A 20,327-nucleotide genomic window follows, 5' to 3' on the forward strand; every position below is an offset into this window, starting at 1 on the left:
TAAAAAAAACGGGGGGGGGGGTGTGGTGGAGAGAAAAGGAAAATGAAAAGTCATAACTAGCTAAGGACCTCTTCCCTCTAAAACCCAACACAAGATGGTGAGATTTTAGGTCCCAACGAACAGTCTTCAGAACCTAGAGGGCAGAGTGTACCGTCCCTATACAAATAAATATTTCAGTGTTGGTAGGTATTTCATATCTCTGATAAAGTTGTATTATTAATCATAATTAAGTATACTTCACACAACTTGGCATGATAATATAGTCGTCAGAAATGAAATTTAGAAAAGTTAAACAAACAGAGCATCTTCACTCTCACTAGTAGACTAGCAGAATTATACTAATTCGGTCAATATTATATAGGCGACATAATTATAGGTGCAGTTTTTACTGCAGACTAGTAAAATACCCTAATTGACATTAGATTGCTTACTGGCATAAGCTAGTTGACACAATGATATTTGATCACTCCAATTTTTTTCACTGTCGATTTCACCACATTAAAAATACAAGTTCTTATAATCATAGCCATTAAACACCCAAAAATAACTCTGTAGTTTAATTAACATTTTGCTAATAAAATATAACTTAGATAAAAAAGGAAAACAACATCAATGATATTTGTGGGACACATAACATTCCTTTTGGCTCACTATGTTTACTTTTTTTTGTTTTCATCAAAGTGTTGAACAAAAGCTCAAGGCATGTTCTCTTCAACTTGGAACTCCTCTTCATTCTCAAAACTGTTGTTGTTGGTGTTGTATTCATTGTTTCCATAGGTGTTCCTGTTGTTGTACTGTTGGTTCATTGCAGCAAATTCTCTTGCATTTTCATATGGATCCCTAGCATGTTTCTCAGCGTTGATATCATAGTAGAATTTCCCATTTCCCAAGAACCTAGTGTCACTCATCCCCTGCTGCTGGTGCACCCTGTAATTACTTTTGCCAGTGTTGTAGTTATTGTAGTTGGTGGAGTAGCTCTGTTCTTGATTGTTGTTGTTGTAATTGTTTCCGTAATTTGTTGGGTTGGTGCTGTAAGTTCTGGCACTTAATCTTGTTTCACTCAACTCCTGTTGCTCGTTGTTGTTGTTGTAGTAAGTGTTACCACCATTGTTATTGTAGTACTCCTCCTCCTCTTCATTGTTGTTGTTGTTGTCGTTGTTATTGTTGTAAGTGTTGCCACCATTGTAGTACTGCTGCTGCTGGTTGTTGCTGTAAAAGTTGTCGCCACTGTAGAACTGTTGCTGCTGCTGCTGCTGGTTGTTACTGTAAAAGTTGTCGCCACTGTAGAACTGTTGCTGCTGCTGCTGGTTGTTGCGCTTAGTACTATAATCGCTAACGCCATTATAGTACTGTTGTTGGTTGTTGTTGTTGTTGTTGCCGTAAGTGGTGGGACCACTGTAGAATTGGTTGTTATTAGAGGCAGTGGTGGTGGTAGTGTGCTTGGTTGTGAACTCATTGTTGTTCAAATCATTTTCATTAGTGTTGTCCTCAGGGACAGTCACATAAGAAACAGGATTGTAATTCTTGGGAAGGTATTTACTGTTGGGAAGATTTTGGACAGAGGGATTGTTAGTATTAGGAGTGGTGACAGAGTCATGACCATATAGACCATAGGCTCCATTTTCATTCTCAGGCATGAAATTAGGTTCTTGTTCTTTGTTAGGAATAACTGTTTGTGTCTCTTTCTCACCATTGTTGCTGGGAATTTTGTTGAAGAATTGACCGTCCCTTGCATGAATTTGGAGTGAAGACAAGAGAGTAAGGAGGAAGATAAGGGAGAAATGTTTGGCAATGGGTGCCATTTTGGATAGGAAAAAAAGAATAACAGAAAGATGTGAAATTGTGTTGTGTAATTCCTCTATGGCTGTGAACTTGCAATGGACTGTCTTTATATAGAGACCCTTTATCTCTCTTTTCTGTGTGTACATTTTTTTTTTTTTTTTTGAATTTCTTATTTGTTCAAATTTTTAAACATTTACTTTTCCTTTTTTCTTTATTTTTTATTTTTGTGTGGGGAGTGATTATCTCTCCCTCCAATTTTCATGCTTATTAGGTGCAAATGGGGACAGGAAAAATGGAGGAAGAAAGTGGTCCCTTCCGTAATTATAGCACTTTAACAAAAGGGTTCATTTGTTCAATGGATGTTTCTAATTTGTTTAAAGTTTAGTTTCTGATACAGTAAAAGAATTATAATATTATATTATATACAAAATATGAGTAACTATTTATAGTAAGTGAATTGATAATTGAAAATAAGGCAGATAATCATTTATAATATATTTCTAAATACTGATTTCCTCTTTATCATTTTGTTTTTCTTTAGTTTTTTGTAATTTCCACTGGAGCCGTACGTTTATTATATATGCACTTGCAGAAAACTACAATTATATGCATTTAACTTTATCCTTAAGATTCAGTCATGCGGCTCAAAGCGTAATCCTTGTGCTTTAGCTGAAAGCTCGCAGTTTTCCTTTTCTTTTCATAATTTTAAATGAATTAACTTTTCAAGAACACAACAAAATCAGTAATGATTCTAAAGAATATAACTTTAAGCTTTTAGGGTTTACGCAACTTTTGATACATATGGTAAAGGATCCCGAGGTAGTAGGTTCCAAGTAAGTAATCCAAGGTCAAAATTCCCACTACAATAAATCGATTGACAACCCAATGTAACATAAATTTGATGACTAATAAGAGTATTTTTTTTTTTTTTTTTGGACAATTTACTAGTATTTTTGTTTTGTTAGGTGAAGTGTTAAATTTACTCTATTCAATGGTTAAGATGGGCTTTTCTTTACCCTAGTGAGCTCGTATCACCGTGTAAGGTAGGAAAGCAAGTTGTTCTTAAATTAAGGTAAACATAACTAACAAAGCTTTCAAAATTCATCTAAAAACTCAAGTTTTTTCTTATGACAATGTGAAATTCGAAACTCACTTACTCTGACTAGAAACTTCAACTACTGCCTACTGGATCTCATACTACAGACAAAAATAACAAACCAGCTGACAAGTACAATCAAACATTTCTATAACAATCATGTTTGTTCCGATATTTCTTTTTTTGGATGTTTATAGTAAAATGCTGTTATAAAAGACATATATTATAACATAACATAAAAGATTCGTTATGAGAAAATTTAGCTTTTATAGTTAATGGTTGTTATACAGGGATACTGTTATAAAGAGGTCTGACTATAATTAGACTCCTCTACTTGTAATTTTTAAGTTAAAAGTTCGAGTTACATTTGGATAAATAAAATAATTACTCATTATCTTGTGTTTGAGGTTTCGGAATACTGAAGGAAAAGAAGCGGGGATTATGGAGTGAGGGAGTGGCTGTGAAAGGAAAGAGTGGCAATGGGTGGGGGACATTGAAAGTTATGGGATTCATACCCATGTGCCTAAATCTTTCATATATTCTCTCCGTCTAATTTATGTGAACTTGTTTGACTGGGGAAGAAATTTAAGAAAAAAATGAAGACTTTTGGAATTTGTGATCCTAAACAAATCAAAAAGGGGCTAGAGTATTTGTGTGATTATAAAAGTTTTTCATTATGGGTAGAATTATAAGTTTAAGCTAAATTGTTACCAAATTTAGAAAGAGATCATTATTTTTGGAACAGACCAAAAAGGTAATAGGTTCACATAAACGGAAAAGAGAGAGTATTGTTTAATAGACTAATGTCAATAGGGTTACGCCTTTTACTTCTTATGCTTCAATTTTCCTACTACTCAATCCCGTTTGTGCACGCTTAGCTATGGAAAATACTTATCTACACTCATTCACATTATCAAACCATTTAACTTTTAGTGTTGAACCTTAATTGAAATACTGACATTTTATTTTATTTTATATTATGAAATCACCTAAAGAAATAATTACAAGTAAAATTATTCATAGTAAGTAAAACTAGTTAATCAGAAAATAAAACAGACAACCTACTATAACATGTTAAATTACTCGAATAGTATAAAAAATAATTGGGACCTTTACACAAATAGCCGGCTAATTTTATTGTTTACTTTTTCTAATTGGTATACATAGATTACACTGATTATATATTATTATATACATAAATTATACATATAGTATATGTTCTCCGGCTATTATTTGTTTAAGTAATTAAGCGAATTACTATTTAGGTTTATATGACAGTGTATATTAATTAGGTAGATCCAAGTGAAGATACATATCACTTCATCATACTTAAGTGATAAAAGTATATGTGCAAAAATATGTATCTTTCATTTATTTGTCAAGTTAAACACCAGATATTCATCATATTACTTAAGCTTTTCCCATTGCTTTTTAGTTTTGTGCTTTTACAGGGACAGTCTAGTATTGACAAAAATGTATACGCACTAAATGTATGCACCAAACGAACAAATATGAAATGTGGCATTCGTTTTTTACTTACGCTTTTGCCACTTAATTACAGTTGTTTAGCGTGTTTATTTACCCACGATGCTATATAAAAATCTTAATAAATTTCTCCAATATCTCGATGCATGTATCGAATACAAATAATGATTTCCCCCTCTATTAATTGGTATTGCAAGTTTAAGCTCCAACGGCCCCTACCTAAAAAAAATAATTCGTCCTTGAAACACAAGTAATAAAGGAAGAAAAATTGGAAGAGTTAAAGTCAATAATTTGAAGAGGACGGGCTACTTAATTGCACTGAGAGTATGTTAGGACCGAAAAAATCAGGTATCATGCAGAATCTAGCAAAGCAAACCTTGAACAACGATAAGTCCAACAACAAAAGAGACACAAACATTTAACGTGGTACGGTCAACTGACCTACGTCCACGGCAGAGATGAGCAATCCACTATAATAAAGGAGAGTACAAAATATCGAGAGAACAACCTCACGAAGAGGCAAACACAAGTGACACACTAACACTTGTCCCGTAAAGTTCTCCCCCTAAACACGACTCTCAAACCCCATGTGGGTACATTGTGGATGCTACTGAATGAAAAGGACTGATCTTTAATTTATAGAACTCCAAACCGTTTCGTACAAGAAAGGGACTAGCCAAATATGGAAGAATTATATTTTCTGATAAATATGTTGTCCTTTCCTTCATGAAATAGGAAAACCAATTATGGTAAGAAAATCTGAACAAACAACTAAGAGAGCAATCCCAAATTTAGGAGGAGAGACTAAATAATAAGGTCGGTTAAAATAGAATTGTTCAACTTTTTAATTAGCAATTACAAAGTTCTTTTTTTTTCCTCATGCGAAAAGGGTTTTAGTCTTTACCAACGTGGGTTGTGGTGGAGTGGTAAGTACTCCTTCATCCTTAACCAAAGGTCTCGGTTCGAGCCCCTGGGTGTGGAGTCGCTTTTGTTAGGGAACACTTTGCCCCCAATGTGGGGCTTTCCAGCGCGAATCTAGATTTAGTCGGGCCCCTATGTGGGTACCGAATACTGGGTGGAAAACAAAAAAAGAGTTTGTCTTTGATCTCATCTTTTAGCAACGGATAATTTACTTGGTTCTTATGTGTTTCTCCAAGAGCTTACAGGAAGAGAAAAAAACATACATGGAAATTAAAAGAAAAAGAAGGGGGACTTCCTATTAGATTTGGATGGGAGGGGAAGTAATTGACACTTGAGTTGGTTGAAAATAATGGCACATCCCACTCCATATTTTTCCTCTTCTGGCTCATTTTTTGCTTTTTACTACTTTGTATTTATTGATATTTATTTCAAAATGTATTGATAGGTGCCTCCATTCTTTATTTGGATTTATGATCAAGGCGACCACAATCTACAAATTGTTGGCGTATATATTTATAGTTATATTAGAAATAAATATTTCTAACTATTTATGAACATTGGCTGAAAAGTTGATGAACTATTTGAAGAATTATACTCAATGCATCAAAATAATATCGACCCAAAAAATTAAAAAGAACTTAAATTTTGATCCAATTTTTCAAAGAAAGAACTATTAGGAAATGTGCAGTTCAACCACTCATATTAAACAAGATTTATGAATTGGTGCAAAAAGTCCAGTAGAGTTAGTTATATGTTCTTAAAGTGATGCATGTGCATACTTTATGAGAAATTAAGAATCCAAAAGTCTATAGCATTCTGTTCTTAAGAGGGAACATTGTCTTCTAGGGGATAGACTAATGACCAAAACAGGTTAACTTGCGCGCACCAAAGCTATTTCATCGGATATTTGATATTTCTAACTAGAGCAACAACTCTAACCACCCAGGTTTAAATAGATATAAAGAAAAAACTTAACGGGTATAGTCTCTATTGAGGTTTGTACCTTGATGTTTCATGATTTTTACTCATGTTATTGATCGTTAAGTTACACCCTCAAATACAAAATGCAATATGTATAAGGTTTGTCTTAGTCATGGATATATAAGAGGTGTAGAATGGTAGGGTTGGATCTTTGTTGCAGGCTATGTCCTATAATGACTTAGACCTACAATAAATTATGGCTTGATTGACTGTGTACTCCAAGAATTGCACTAAAATGTGGTGGGGGTAGTGGTACCACAAGACAAGACCTAGAGCCACAATTAAACATGAGTTGTTAAACTAACTACTCTCCAAAATTGATTTAAAACACATGCATCATGATCATACAATAATTTTTAATTTTTTTTTACCTCTTAATAGTGTGTGTAAAATTTTAATTTTCTTGGATGTTCTTCAGAAGTGATTCACATAATATGTAATTGTTCATTTCTACTTATACTCTAACTAGAAACAAATTCGATTATATGCAAAAGTGTATTTGTAAACCCCCCTAAATGCTTCACATTATTTGTTAAATTAACATATGCTCATTTCTATTCGTTCTAACAAAAAACTTTTAATGATACTTACACCGTAAACTGTAGAAACACGGAGTGATTGTATTTTGTGAACCAAATTTTTCAAAGTCAATAAAATTAATAAAAAGATCTTAGGAAACTCATAATGCATGTTTAGTTTGAATCATGTGCTGCGTATTTTTTTTCTTCTGATTTTAGATAGACAGTTCTTAAATAATTAATTTAAAAATATACCGATTGTTTGATTTTCTGCTTTAGTTATACCTTTTAAGAGATACAATTACAAAATATTCATTGTGATTAATAATAATATTATCTGTCCCTCCCTTCCATCCCCCTCCCCACCAAAAATAAAAGGGAAAAAAGATTTTCTGTAGCTCTTGCGAAATAAAGTAATATTTGAAGTTCTTCATATGATTTCAAATTCATGATCTTTGACTGATCAAAAGGAGGAATAATTAAAATTTTGCCCTACTCGAGCTCCAGTGTATTTCAATTAAATGAAAAAATAAAATAAGAAGCATATTCAAATGATTTGATAGAATTAACGGAGGGATTATGCCAGATCTCTTGGGATAGACGACAGAAAGGGGACAATTAGTTCACTTAAACTAAGTAAACTTTACTAATATATTGTCAACCTTGTAATATTTGATCGAACAATCCATTCACAAGAAGAAAATTAAAAAGAAAAAGCCAAACAAAAGGACCATGAGTTTGACCAATCAACTCTCTCTCTATCTTTCTTTTTCACACTCTTTTTTCTCCTTTTTCTTGGGTTTAGTAAGTTGGTGCGTGATTAGCGGCCATGGAAATTGGAAGTGCAGTAGGTCTCTCTTTTTAGTCCATTAGGTTTTTTAATTACTAAAAATTTGAAATATTATATCTCTACTAAAATTAGAAATGTTAAAGTATTTGAACAACAGATCAATGGAGTTTCTAAAGTCTTGTGGTCTTTAAATAATTCTAAAAGGAGTCAATCGAGGAGATAATATAGGAGTAATTAGAATATTTTCATTATCATTATTATTCATATAAGCTCCACCTTCATATTTGGTAATTCTTCCAAGAAAGAAAGAGAGAGGAGATATTAAAGACAAGGAAAAAAAACAATCTTTTGGTAAAATACTCTAGCAAATAGATAACATAGTTGTATCTTAATGAACATGTTTGACTAAAAATATAGATCTTGGTTCAACTAATTAAATTTATACAAAATGGGGGTTTATCATAGTTAATAATAATATCCTAAAGATGAAGTTCTCAGCACTGTGATAAATAACATGTGGATCTGTCCCAAAAGCTATGAAAGCGTACAATAGTTAATATTTAAGAACCCAAACAGAAGCAATATGGTATTAAATAGTGATGAACATCAATAAATGATATTTATATAAATAGAAAGAACGAGTCACCCGAGAAAGGATGAAATCAGTGGATGTTCTTTCTGACAATGATGAATGATAGACAAGCCTATGAATATCTGAGTTATTTTTGGATCTAGTGGTAAAGTGTGGGCAAGAATCTTGGTGAAAAGGTTATTTTTGTAGGCTCGTAATAAGATTTGATTCTCCCTTTAAAGTCAAAGTGTATTTTACAAAATGAATATCACATGTCCCCAAATCATTGTGTCTCTTTCTATTTATAGGGAACATGTTCCTAAAACCCTAACAGTACAAGTGCAGAGAATATCCACTAGAATATTCTCTTTAATGTCCTATCTAGAAACTAGCCGTTAAGACTCCGTCAAGAGTATTCGACCTCGACCTCAATCCTTGACGACCTCTCGACTTTAATCCTCTCTAACTCTTCGAACACGACCTTTACTATTCTTTAAGCCACTTCAACACGTGGCAGCCTGGGAGTGTTTCGCTAATGCCATTCTGACTAAGTATTGTAGAGATATATTTTGACCCATACAGTTAGTCCCTCCACTTATCGAGGTCATCCCAGCGGACGAGGTCGATGAGTGGAAAATGTCGTGTGTGATACAATTCTATCGAGTTGGCCATGTAGGTCGTAGTCGTGGAGACAGGGCAACGTGGCCTTTTGAGGCCCGCGCATATTAAATTCTTTGAATTTTCCGGGAAGTCCGTTGGAGCCACCTGGTCCAAGAGAAAAAGTGACGTCATGCCATCATGCGTCTTAATGATGTCGTTTCCCGACGCGTTGCATCGATTCAAGTGTGACCCTTGATTGGCTCTACCATTTCAATCCACGTGCTAATCATGACCTGCCGTTTCAATTCTAGTGCCTCTCAAACCTTATAAATAGGGGAAGGTTTGTTGGTTTTGAAACTTTTTCCAAACTCCTTCTTCTACTTAAGCAATAGTTTCTCCTTCATATTTTTCGCAGAATCCTTTCAACTCTCCGTTGTTTTCGACAGACACTCTCTTTTGCTTCACCATCTTTTCTCTGCAACAATGGCTTCACAATCGTCAGATATTCATATGGAAGATCCCTCCGTTCCTTTAGACGTTGTTTTTCCCGATCAAGGGGAAGATAGCGGAACTGCCGCCGAGAAGAAAGTTTACCCATTGTAGAGGAGACTGTACCCCGATACCCAGATGCAAAACCAGACTTCCATAAGTCGCCGGAAGTGGTGACGGAGCGGTTCAAGTCTGCGATGATGGTGGAGCGATTAGCCGAGCTCGAGGTTAGACTCGGCCTTTCGAGTCACGTAGACTTGATCCCAACGGGTGATGACGAGGTTCGGGTACACCGTCCCGGCTTCTGCGCCCTTTACGCATACCCGTTCTTGATTGAGTACTTGTTTCCTTTACCGCTGGTGATAGAAGAGTTATGCCGGTACTACAATGTGTGCCCGGCGCAGCTCGCCCCTTACATTTTTAAGGTGGCCATGATGCTGACCAAATTCGCCGAATTAGCCGGTGTCGACATCACAGTGCGCCACTTGGTTTACCTCTTCGCCCCTTATTTTTAGTGAGGGACCTTGCTGAATCTTCGCCACCGGGGGGAAAATGCTTGGTGGTGAGGATGGATGATAAAGCTAGCCGGCACTTCTGGCTTGAGTACTTCTATGTCAGGATCGAAGATGTAGTGTCCACCACCGCAGACTTCCCCAAGGCTTGGAACCCTACTCGTGAGTGCTAGTATTCAGATTACCTACTTCATGTTTAGTTGTCGGCCGGTTAACTGGTTTTCTCCTTTTTACAGCTACTATTCGGCCTCTTCAGATGATAACCCACCTTGCTAATTGGGTTAGACGGTTCCTCCCCATACAACGGGGGTGCGTGATTGGTCGAGCTTCTCACTGAGATTTCGGCCGTCTCCTCTCTCGGTGGGTAATTTTTGTTTTTGCCATCATCTCCTTGATTTCTTTGCTCGTTTTCCTTTGCTGATTTTACCTTTTCCTGTTTTTCCTTAGCCTCGACTAGGGGGTCTACGAGGAGGTCGAGAGCTCCCACGCCTTGTTCCGAAAGAGGAAATCCACTACGCCTTCAGGTTTCACCCCTGATTCTACCGTGGTCGATCCTATCTTTGTTCCAACTCCTCTTGTTGCCGCGTCCGACTTTGTTCCCGCTTCGGCCATGGAGACTTCTGTTTCTTCTTTATAATCTCTTATCGACGAGGAATGAGCCTTTGCCTAGTGATGGAGATCTCTTACCCCGAAAGAAGAGGTCCGTGGATGTCCATGATGGGGTCACCCGGGTCGTTAATACGGTGGAAGGGGACTTTTTGCTGCGTGAGATGGTGACAATTCTTGTGGGAGATGATGTCAAGCCGAGTCCCGAGGCTCCTAGGTCGGTGGAGCCAATGTGGATATGTATATTCCTTCTGCGGTGATGGAGACTGAAGGGACGACTGCTGACGTTCTTGACACTTCGCGGAAAAAGGAGGCATCGACCTCCCGAATAGCCGAAAATACCTCCTTGCTAGCCAATAAGAGGGGCAAAAGCATCACTGAGGAGGGCGATGAATCAGGTTCCGACGTCGATACGGACGAGCTGAAGATGATGAAACTTGAGGTAAGGTTAGAGGCTCTACGAGGACTATCGCGATGCCCATGGATTGTGACCTGTTGGTGAAAACCGAGGAGGTAGTCCCTGCCCTCGGCCCTTTATTCCAAAATAGAGGGTAAGACCCTTAAAGAAATAGATGATGGTGCTTTGTCGAGGAACATTGCTGGTTTTGCTCTTAGGTTGAGTGTTTGTGTTTCTACCTCTCTCTCTTTTTTTGTTTTCCGGGGCGTCCTTGGTTCTGACTTCTTTTTTCTCTTTCCTTTTTATGATTGTACACGGTGATTTTGGAGATCGAGAGCACCTGGAGGGAGAACAGACGTAAAGAAATCTTTGTAAAATTTAAAGATAAGTACTTTCAGTATCGTGGCAAGTATCGAGATCTTCGTAGGCGGTTTCCCGAAGGTGGCGACAAGCAGGCCCTTCGGGACGAGTTGAAAGAGAAGGATGATGAGCTGGTGCAGACCATTGAGAAGTGTAGCGTCCTCGAGGGGACATTGAGGAGTAGGGAAGAGGAGCTTGAGGTCAGTAGGGGCATGGAGGCCTAATGTAGTGATCTTCAAGCTCAAGTGGTCGAGTTGCGAGGGCAGTTAGAAGAGTGTCGACTTCAGCTGAAAGACCTCAATAGTGAGATCGTCGAGAAGCAAAAGGAGCTTGAGAAGGCGGAGTCCGCTCGTTTGGATGCTCGGAGGAAGGCGGAGATGCTTGAGTTGGCGAATAGGACTCTCCGAGCAGAGTGGGAAAACGATCAATCAATGGCGAGAGCTAAGGAAGATCGACTCGAGGAGAGGATAGGGGAGCTGGAGAAAGATAAGTCTGTCGTTCATGATCGAATGATGGCTTTGGAGGCCGAGAAGGCTTACTTACTTGAACAATCGTCCTCTTCCATGCTTAAAATTTTACCAATGTACCTCGGGAGTTATATGAAGAATGGATCCATGCCGAGGCCCAGTTAGATGTGTTCCGAGATTTGCATGCGGTGGGGTCCGTTTCTGAGGATGCCCTTGCAGATGCTCGTCTTAAGGCTTATGAAGTTCGCATCGCTTGTGGATACGACCCCGCTACGCCTCAGGCCGATAAGGAGTATAGGGAGGAGGGTATGGACCGGCTCGAGGAGAATGCCTGGTATGATACTGCTTATCTTCAGGGCGAAGGTGGCGATGGAGAGGTCGCAGAGACCCGTGATAGCGAGGGCCAGTAGCATTTTTCTTAGATGTCTTCTGTATTTTGTCTTCTTCTTTAAGAGTCCTTGTAATTAACTTTGCAGATTTTTTTATATGGGAACTTAAGTTGTTTTATGTACCTTCTTCCATACCTGTTATTTGTTTTTGTGCTCATGGATTTAATACTTTGTCGTTTGCTTGTTTACAACTTCTGCCCTTTCCATTATTGTTGTCATCTAGTTGAACTTAGCCCTATTGACGATTATTTGTGCGTTGTGTCTGCCTTTTGTTTATATATAAATCGGGTGTGCCTATCAGGCCAATAGATGTTGTTTGATCTAAGCTGATTTTGATCTTCTGCATGTTGTGGCCGAGGAGTGTTATACGAGTTGGGTCAAACTTTACCCTTTATTAAGTTGTGGCCGAGGGCCGATTGGTGTTTGTTCGGGCGTGGTCGAACACAACCTAGTGTTAAAATGTGGCCGAGGACCGATGAGTGTTATTCGAGCATAGTCGAACATGAGCTAGTATTAAATCGCGACTGAGGGCCGGTAGGTGTTTTCTCGAGTGAGGTCGAATGCAACCTTTTCGTTAAATCGCGGCCGAGGGCCGATAGGTGTTGTTCGAGCATGGTCGAACATAACCTTTTCGATAAATCGCGGCCGAGGACCGATAAGAATTTTTCGAGCGTGGTCGAACATTACCTTTTCATTAAATCGTGGCCAAGGGTTGATAGGTGTTGTTCGAGCGTAGTCGAACATAACCTTAACTCAAAAAGGTGTCCTGATAAACGTAAGTTTCTTATTACTTCAACATTGTTGTTTTGGTTACATACTTGGAGAAGGTTACAGATTTTGGGTGTTGGCAGGCGCTCCAGTCCTAGTCTACCTAGTCCCTTCATTGTTTGACTTGGAGTGTATTGAGGAATCGAGAAATAAAAAGTAGCAACAGTCCCTCCATCGCGTACTTCGACTCGAAGTGTTCCTTTCGCCGCCTCGTTAAAAACCTCCTTGAGAAAACCCAAATGGGACAAAACTCAATTGAGGGAAAAAGAGTACGACTTGGGGGACACTTTTTCTCTTAAAAGTTGAAGTATTTGAGGTGGCTGATGTTCCAATTATTTGGTAGTTGCTTTCCTTCTATTGTCTCTAGTTGGAATGGACCTTTGTTTGCTTTGGCTATGATTTTGTACGGACCATCCTAGTTTGTTGCCGGTTTGCCTTCCCGGGGTCTTTGCTTGAGTTTTGGCTTTCAGCACATAGTCCCCGACTTTAAGCGGCCGGACCTTTGCTTTCTTGGTGTAATAGCATTCTGTTTGTTGTTTTTGGGTGACCATTCTTATATACACCATATCTCTTCGTTTGTCGAGCTCGTCGAGTTCCTGCCTTCTTCTCTCATCGTTACTCATACTGCTTTCGTAGGAGTACCTTAGGCTGGGTTCTCCCACTTCGATCGGTATTACTGCCTCGGTCCCATAGACCAAAGGGTAGGGCATCTCCCACGTGCTCGTCTAAAGAGCTGTTCAGTAGTCCCATAATACTTCTGGGTATTTCCGACCACAATCCATTGGTGTTCTCGAGCTTTTTCTTCATGATGTTTAGTATGGAATTGTTGGAGGACTCTGCTTGCCCATTACCTGCCGGATGATATGGGGTTGAGAGTATCCTCTTGATATGCCACTTTTCGAAGAATTCGACGGTTTTCTTTCCTGTGAACTAGGGTCCGTTGTCACAGGTGATCTCCTTGGGTGGGCCGAATCGACAGATGATATTCCTCCATATAAAGGTTATTACCTCTTGTTCCCATATTTGGGCAAATGCTCCTGCTTTCACCCATTTACAGAAATAGTGAGTTAAAACCAAAAGGAATCGTACGTTACCTCGCCCTGCTGGGAGGGGGACCACGATGTCCATTGCCCATTTGATGAACAGCCACGGGGAGGTGACCGAGTGGAGGTGTTCGCCTTCTAGGTGAATAATTGGGGCGTACTTTTGGCACTATTCGCATTTTCTCACGAAGTCTGAGGCGTTCTTTTTAATGGTGAGACAATAGTATCCTGCCCGTATGAGGCATATGACTAGTGCACGATTGACGGAGTAAGCACCGCAATGGACTTCATGGACTTCTTCGAGGACGCGTTGGATCTGGTTTGGGCCCAGACATTTTCTAGAGGGCCACCGTAAGTCCTCTTGTACAGGTCGCTATGAAGGAGATTGTATATGGACGTTTGCATTCTCAGTTTCTTGGCTTCTTTCTTGTCGTTTGGGAGTGTGCCATCCTACAAATAGGCGATAATATGATTGAGCCAATCCCAAGTTAAGGTTGTGGTTCTTACCTCGATTTGATCTAGTGATGAGTTGATTTGGCGGACTACACTTTTGTCCCCGGTCGTGATGTTGTTGGTAGCTATGACTACCATGTCAATGCCCCTCCCGTAAGGGTTTCACCAAACTTCTTCAGCAAAATAGAGGACACTTGTTCCTTGGCGAGGTCGTTACCTTTTACGGCGGTGACGCAATGGGTCATATGATCCTCGGGATCGGTCGTTCCGTCGTATATCCTAAGGTAGGGCGGCATTTTTGAAGGTCTTTGGTACGACATGCGAGGCTACGTCACCGCTGTAAAGCTGTTATACGAACCTGCCGGCGTCCCTTTTAGGCAACAACTTAAGTGCCTGGTATCTTGTCGACCCATTCTTGGTGTTTCTTTCATCTGGTTTCAGAGTGTCTTGTTTTCATTCTCCATTTATCCCATCCTCTTTAGAATGGCAGTGAGGGCGCTATCACCTACACTGTTTGTAATATTGTGAGTTATACCTGTTGTCAGAGGGTTTGGTCGCTTACACTGCTCGTCTATTTATTGTATCATGCAAGCTCTTGCAGTTTCTGTAGTCGTGCTTGGAGCGGGCTTGTTGAGGCCGCTCACCAGCGTGTCGGTCATCCATGCTTCGAGGAGTTTTTTCACATCTGGAGGTGTCCCTTCTTTTGCTTACGTGGAGGCCCCTTTTCCATTGGGTTTTGTTATGCTGCAGTGGTGGAGAGGCGACCTTTTGTGCCTAAGGGAAGCATTGGGAGTCACATCCTCGCCTACTATTTCGCGGCTCTCGTTGATAGCGTTCATGAGGTTGCTAAGGAAATCACTTGTTATTCTTGTCCTTTCTCCCTGGTTATCTGCCATGTAGGTTTTTGTACGTACAAAGAAAGAAGATCTCGTGGTTTGTGAGGTTAGTGATTGCGTTAGCTGTAGATCTAGAGGAAACTAAAAATTTAACTAAGAAATCCCCACAGAGGGGGCGCCAAATTGTTTGACCAAAAATATAGATCTTGGTTCAACTAATTAATTTATACAAATGAGGGTTAATCTTAGTTAATAATAATATCCAAAAGATGAAGTTCCCAGCACTGTGATAAATAACACATGGATCTGTTCCCAAAAGCTATGAAAGCGTAAATGGAAGCAATATGGCATAAAATAGTGATGAACATCAATAAATGACATTTATGTAAATAGAACGAACAAGTCACCCGAGAAATGATGAAATCAGTAGATGTTCTTTCTGAAAATGATGAATGATAGACAAGCCTATGAATATCTGAGTTATTCTCGGATCCAGTGGTAAAGTGTGGGCAAGAATCTTGGTGAAAATGTTATTTTTGTAGGCTTGTAATAAGATCTGATTCTCCCTTTAAAGTCAAAGTATATTTTACAAAATCATATGTCCCGGCTCTTATCATTGTGTCTCTTTCTATTTATAGGGAACATGTTCCTAAATGCCCTAACAGTACAAGTGCAGATAATATCAACTAGAATATTCTCTTTAATGTCCTTTCTAGAAACTAGCCGTTAAGACTCCGTCAAGAGTATTCGACCTCGGTCTCAATCATTGACAACCCCTCGACTTTAATCCTCGCTAACTCTTCGACCACGACCTTTACTATTCTTTAAGCCACTTCAACACGTGGCGGCCTGGGAGTGTTTCGCTAATGTCATCCTGACTTAAGTATTCTAGAGATAGATTTTGACTCATACAGAACCCATCTTAATATAGACATAACCTCTTTCTAAATAGTCTGCTTCCAAATTTAAAAGTTTAATCAAGAAATTTAAACATTTACTTAAATAAATACACATATTCGAAAGCTGAAAATAATTAATCAATTTCGGGCTACCTTTTAGGTAAGTGCCAAAAATAATATTGTATAGCCTCTCTCAATATAATAGTCGAAAAAATGTATATTTTTATATACATTTTGTATGTTATATACAAAAATTATACAAATTTTATAACCTTTTCGGCTACCAAATATAAATAGTATCTGATACGAGCTAAAAGTGATAATACCCCATTTTGTTTCAAGCGGTGCAAAAAAAGATTAAAACATATCTTTCTTTTGTGTTCTACCAATAAGGGACGAATAACATTATTTTCTCAACTCAATCACTAACTACCACTAACCAGCATGGGCGAAGGTACATAGTCCTGAACTGACCACCCTTCGTCGAAAAGTACATTGTATATAGATGTAAAATATTAGATTTTAATGATATATAACACATATTGAATACCCTTTATCGGAGATTTTTTTTTACTTATTTCAAGTTTGAACACCCTAGATGAAATTCCTGGTTCACCACTACTAACCCGGGAATCAAGTTAGTGATAATCTTAGAGAAATAGGAGTTGGAATAAAACTATTTGCTCCATCAAAATACATCCTTTCAAACTAAAAGTGGCCATAGGTTGCGCAACGATTAGGGAAAGAAACAGGATAGGAACATCATATCGAAAAATGGAGAAGGCCTGATTAAATACAAAAAAAATAGGTGCGTCAAAATTAGAAGTTCATTTAATAAAATAAAGATAAGAGCAGATGACAAATTGACATGTATGTCTATTTCACAATTTAAGAGCATGTGCATTTGTGTCATAATTCAACAAAAAATCACATGCTACGGTCACTATTAGAGGTTCACATTTCCTAAACTGAAATGGAAAGTATGATATCCATACAAATTACAACAAGTTGGATGTTTGTTGAATTGTTTGGTTGCCTTCAACTAATGTTCTGTTGTTGCACTTATATTTGACTCTTGTCTGCTACAACAGCACAAGTAAGAAATCACGTTACAATATTAATTCTTGATTAATTATCCTCCAGTAACTGTTATATTGTGTTTTCTTTGTTGGTACTACTACCCTCCAAAACTCTAATATTGGATTAACATGTGCAAGAGGGTGTTAAGTTATGTAAGGTCTCACATCAAATGAAACAGGAGAGGTTTTATAATGCAAAATTTGTGTGGTTTGGACAGCAATCTCCTGTTTCATTCCTAAATATGTTTCATTCCATGAGGTCAAACGTCGTATTTTCAGTCTTGAAAATGCAATTACATAGTCACAATTTGTTTTGTTATAAGTATTGTGTATCGATCCTTATGGTCCGGGCTGCCCTTTTATTTTGTATCAACATTCACTTCAATCCCAAAACTTCATTCTACATAAAGCAGCACTAGTGATACTTTGAACATTTTCTCTCAAGTTAAAAAAAGATAAGCATTTATCCAATTCTTCTATGCAGATACTTCCAAATTTACTAACTTGATATAATTTCTTTATCAGGATAAAGAAAGAAAAACTAATTGCAATTAGGATTAAAGTAAATAAAACTAGGAACAACCAACCCCATATTCAAGAATCTGACCCATCAATTGGAAATGGGTTCCAAAGCAGAAGAGAGAACAATAAGAGATTAGGTACAATAAACGGAATCAAAGGGTGAACATCACTCCCCAAGTGTCTCCTTTTAAACCTTTTCCTCACATACTGTCTCCTCTCTTCATCTCCCCACTGAGCTTCCTCCAATCCCTTGGCCAGTATCAATGGAGGGGGTTGTTGGTATGGGCATTTGGACCTCCAAGAAGTTTCAGGTGCCCCAAGTCTTGAAACCCTTTTCAGGAAAACTGAGAGAGCCCATCTCAGATTCACAGAAGGGAAAGTGTTAGTGGAATATTTGGTGCACAGTATTGGGGGATAGTCCCAGTTAAGGTAACATGGGACTTGGCTAGAAATGAAGATTTGAGAATCTAAGGATGGTTTAGTTGTTGGATTGGTTATGATGTGTGTTAATGCTTGGATTCTTTGATCCCATGTTGTGTCTTCCATCTTGTTGTTATATCATTGTTAAGTTCGGAGCAATTGGTTATCCTTAGCTGAGTTATCTGGCTAACTTGGATGAGAATTGGGAACGTGGGGAGAAGCTAATGATGCTTCTGCCCAAATTTCAATTTGACCCCTGATAGGTGATCAATATTGCAATATTTGCCCTCCAGTGATAACATAGGGTCTTTAGGAATTTTAAATCAGGATTAGATCTAAACCAATCATATTAATCAAGATTCTAAAATATAAGGAAAATAAAAAAGAAATACCATTAAAACGTTTCCTTAGAGGTGACTACATTTTTGTAAGAGTAAAAGCTGGGCTCTGGAAAAAAAGAAGAAAAAGATATAGGCTCTAAGCCCCTAACAATTTTAGAGCGTGCGGTGACATTTCCAATCAATAATTTTCGGCCATTTTTGTAAATTTTAGCTCAGGTAGCAAAGTTTTACACCTTATTTATTATAAATAAATATCCTTTTAAAATATTATTTACTGCTGAAGACCTTTTTTTTGCAGATTTTCATTACTGTATTCACGAATGCAGCTCGCGAATACATATAAATACAGTCCATGTTTAGCTGGACTTCCTTGTTTTCTGCCGAGTTTTGCTACTGTATTCATGAATACAGTAGCTTGAATACATCGAATACTGCCAAAATACTGCAATTACCTCATGAATTCTGAGCATCAATGATCTAGAATGTTCTAAGGAGAAGAGAAAGAAACGAACTGCAGAGGAAGAAGGAGAAAGTGGAAGTCCACTGTTTCATTGCCACTAACAGATATATATATATATACACAAAATGTCCTAACCTCCTAATCATAACTAATCACATCTTTCAACTAATTACTACTAAGTTAAGACACCTTAGTTGGCATCTAGCTGGCAGCCAGCTGTACACAGTCTGCCACATGTGCATATTACAATACTCCCCCTCAAGCTGGAGGGTGCAAAATGTTCAATACTCCTAGCTTGCTGAATAGATGTACATGTGCTGCATGACTTAATCCTTTTCTCAAGAGATCTGCTAACTGATCCTTTGTAGGAACATACACAGGCCTAATCATTCCACACTTGATCTTGTCTCTAATGAAATGGCAATTAATCTCTATATGTTTCGTTCGTTCATGAAAAATTGGATTGGCTGCAATTTGCATAGCAGCCTTGACGTATGCACTATTACTGGTTCTCTAGTTTCAATGCCTAGCTCTTTGCACAACCCCAACAACCAAGTGATTTCTGCTACTGCAGATGCCATGCTCCTGTATTCTGCCTCTGCTGAACTTCTAGATACTGTTTGTTGCTTCTTTGACTTCCAAGAGATCAAAGATTCCCCAAGCTTCACAACATATCCTGTTACTGACCTTCTTGTATTTGGGCATGATGCCCATTCTGAATCACACCAACAGGTCAACTCATTAACTTCTGTAGCTTGCAGCCAAATTCCTTGACCTGCTGTGCCTCTTAGATACCTAACCAGCCTTGTTGCAGCCTCCCAGTGTGACTGCTTTGGTGCTTGCATGAACTGGCTGAGTGTTTGGACTGCAAAGTTGATATCAGGTCTTGTGATAGTGACATACATTAGTCTCCCAATCAACCTCTGGTATTTTTTGATGTCTTCCAGTATTCCGTCACCTTTGACTCCAACTGCCACATCATACTCCACAGTTGTTAGCTTCAGATTGCATTCCAAAGGTGTGTTGGCTACCCTAGCACTACTTAGGCCTAGATCAGAAACCAACTCCAACACATACTTCCTTTGATTTAGGTTAACACCTGACTTAGACCTCAAGACTTCAATGCCCAGAAATACCTGAGCTCTCCCAGATCCTTCAGTTTGAATTTTCTGTGCAACAATCCTTTAGCTTCATCAATCAACTCAGTGCTACTTCCAGTGATGAGTAAATCATCCACATACACCAGAACAATCACCACATCTTGTCCCCTTTTTAAGGTGAACAATGAATAGTCATAGTTGCTCTGCATGAAGCCTGCTTCTACTAGTGCATTTGTTAGTTTGATGTTCCACTGCCTGGATGCCTGTTTTAGTCCATAAGGACTTAAGCAACCTACAAACTTTCTGCTCCCCCTGTCTCCTGAATCCTTGTGCATCTCCATGTAAACTTCTTCATATAGATCACCTTGCAAAAGTGCATTATACACATCCATTTGATGCATATTCCAGCCCTTGGAGACAGCTAATGCAATCACTGTCCTTG

The 20,327-nt window shown here is 38.4% G+C and overlaps 2 protein-coding genes across 2 annotated transcripts; both read right to left on the bottom strand.

Annotated features, from left to right (window-relative positions):
- Positions 1-458: 458 nt before the first annotated feature.
- On the bottom strand, positions 459-1,879 carry LOC109206129 (homeobox protein 2-like). Its single transcript, XM_019368903.1, has one exon. The coding sequence runs from the start codon at positions 1,800-1,802 to the stop codon at positions 696-698; it is 1,107 nt and encodes a 368-aa protein (XP_019224448.1). The 5' UTR covers positions 1,803-1,879; the 3' UTR covers positions 459-695.
- A 15,543-nt stretch (positions 1,880-17,422) lies between these two features.
- On the bottom strand, positions 17,423-18,270 carry LOC109206127. The gene has a single exon (XM_019368900.1). The coding sequence runs from the start codon at positions 18,108-18,110 to the stop codon at positions 17,637-17,639; it is 474 nt and encodes a 157-aa protein (XP_019224445.1). The 5' UTR covers positions 18,111-18,270; the 3' UTR covers positions 17,423-17,636.
- Positions 18,271-20,327: the final 2,057 nt, after the last annotated feature.

The sequence above is a fragment of the Nicotiana attenuata genome, unplaced genomic scaffold (assembly GCF_001879085.1).
Source record: "Nicotiana attenuata strain UT unplaced genomic scaffold, NIATTr2, whole genome shotgun sequence".
NCBI lineage: Eukaryota > Viridiplantae > Streptophyta > Magnoliopsida > Solanales > Solanaceae > Nicotiana > Nicotiana attenuata.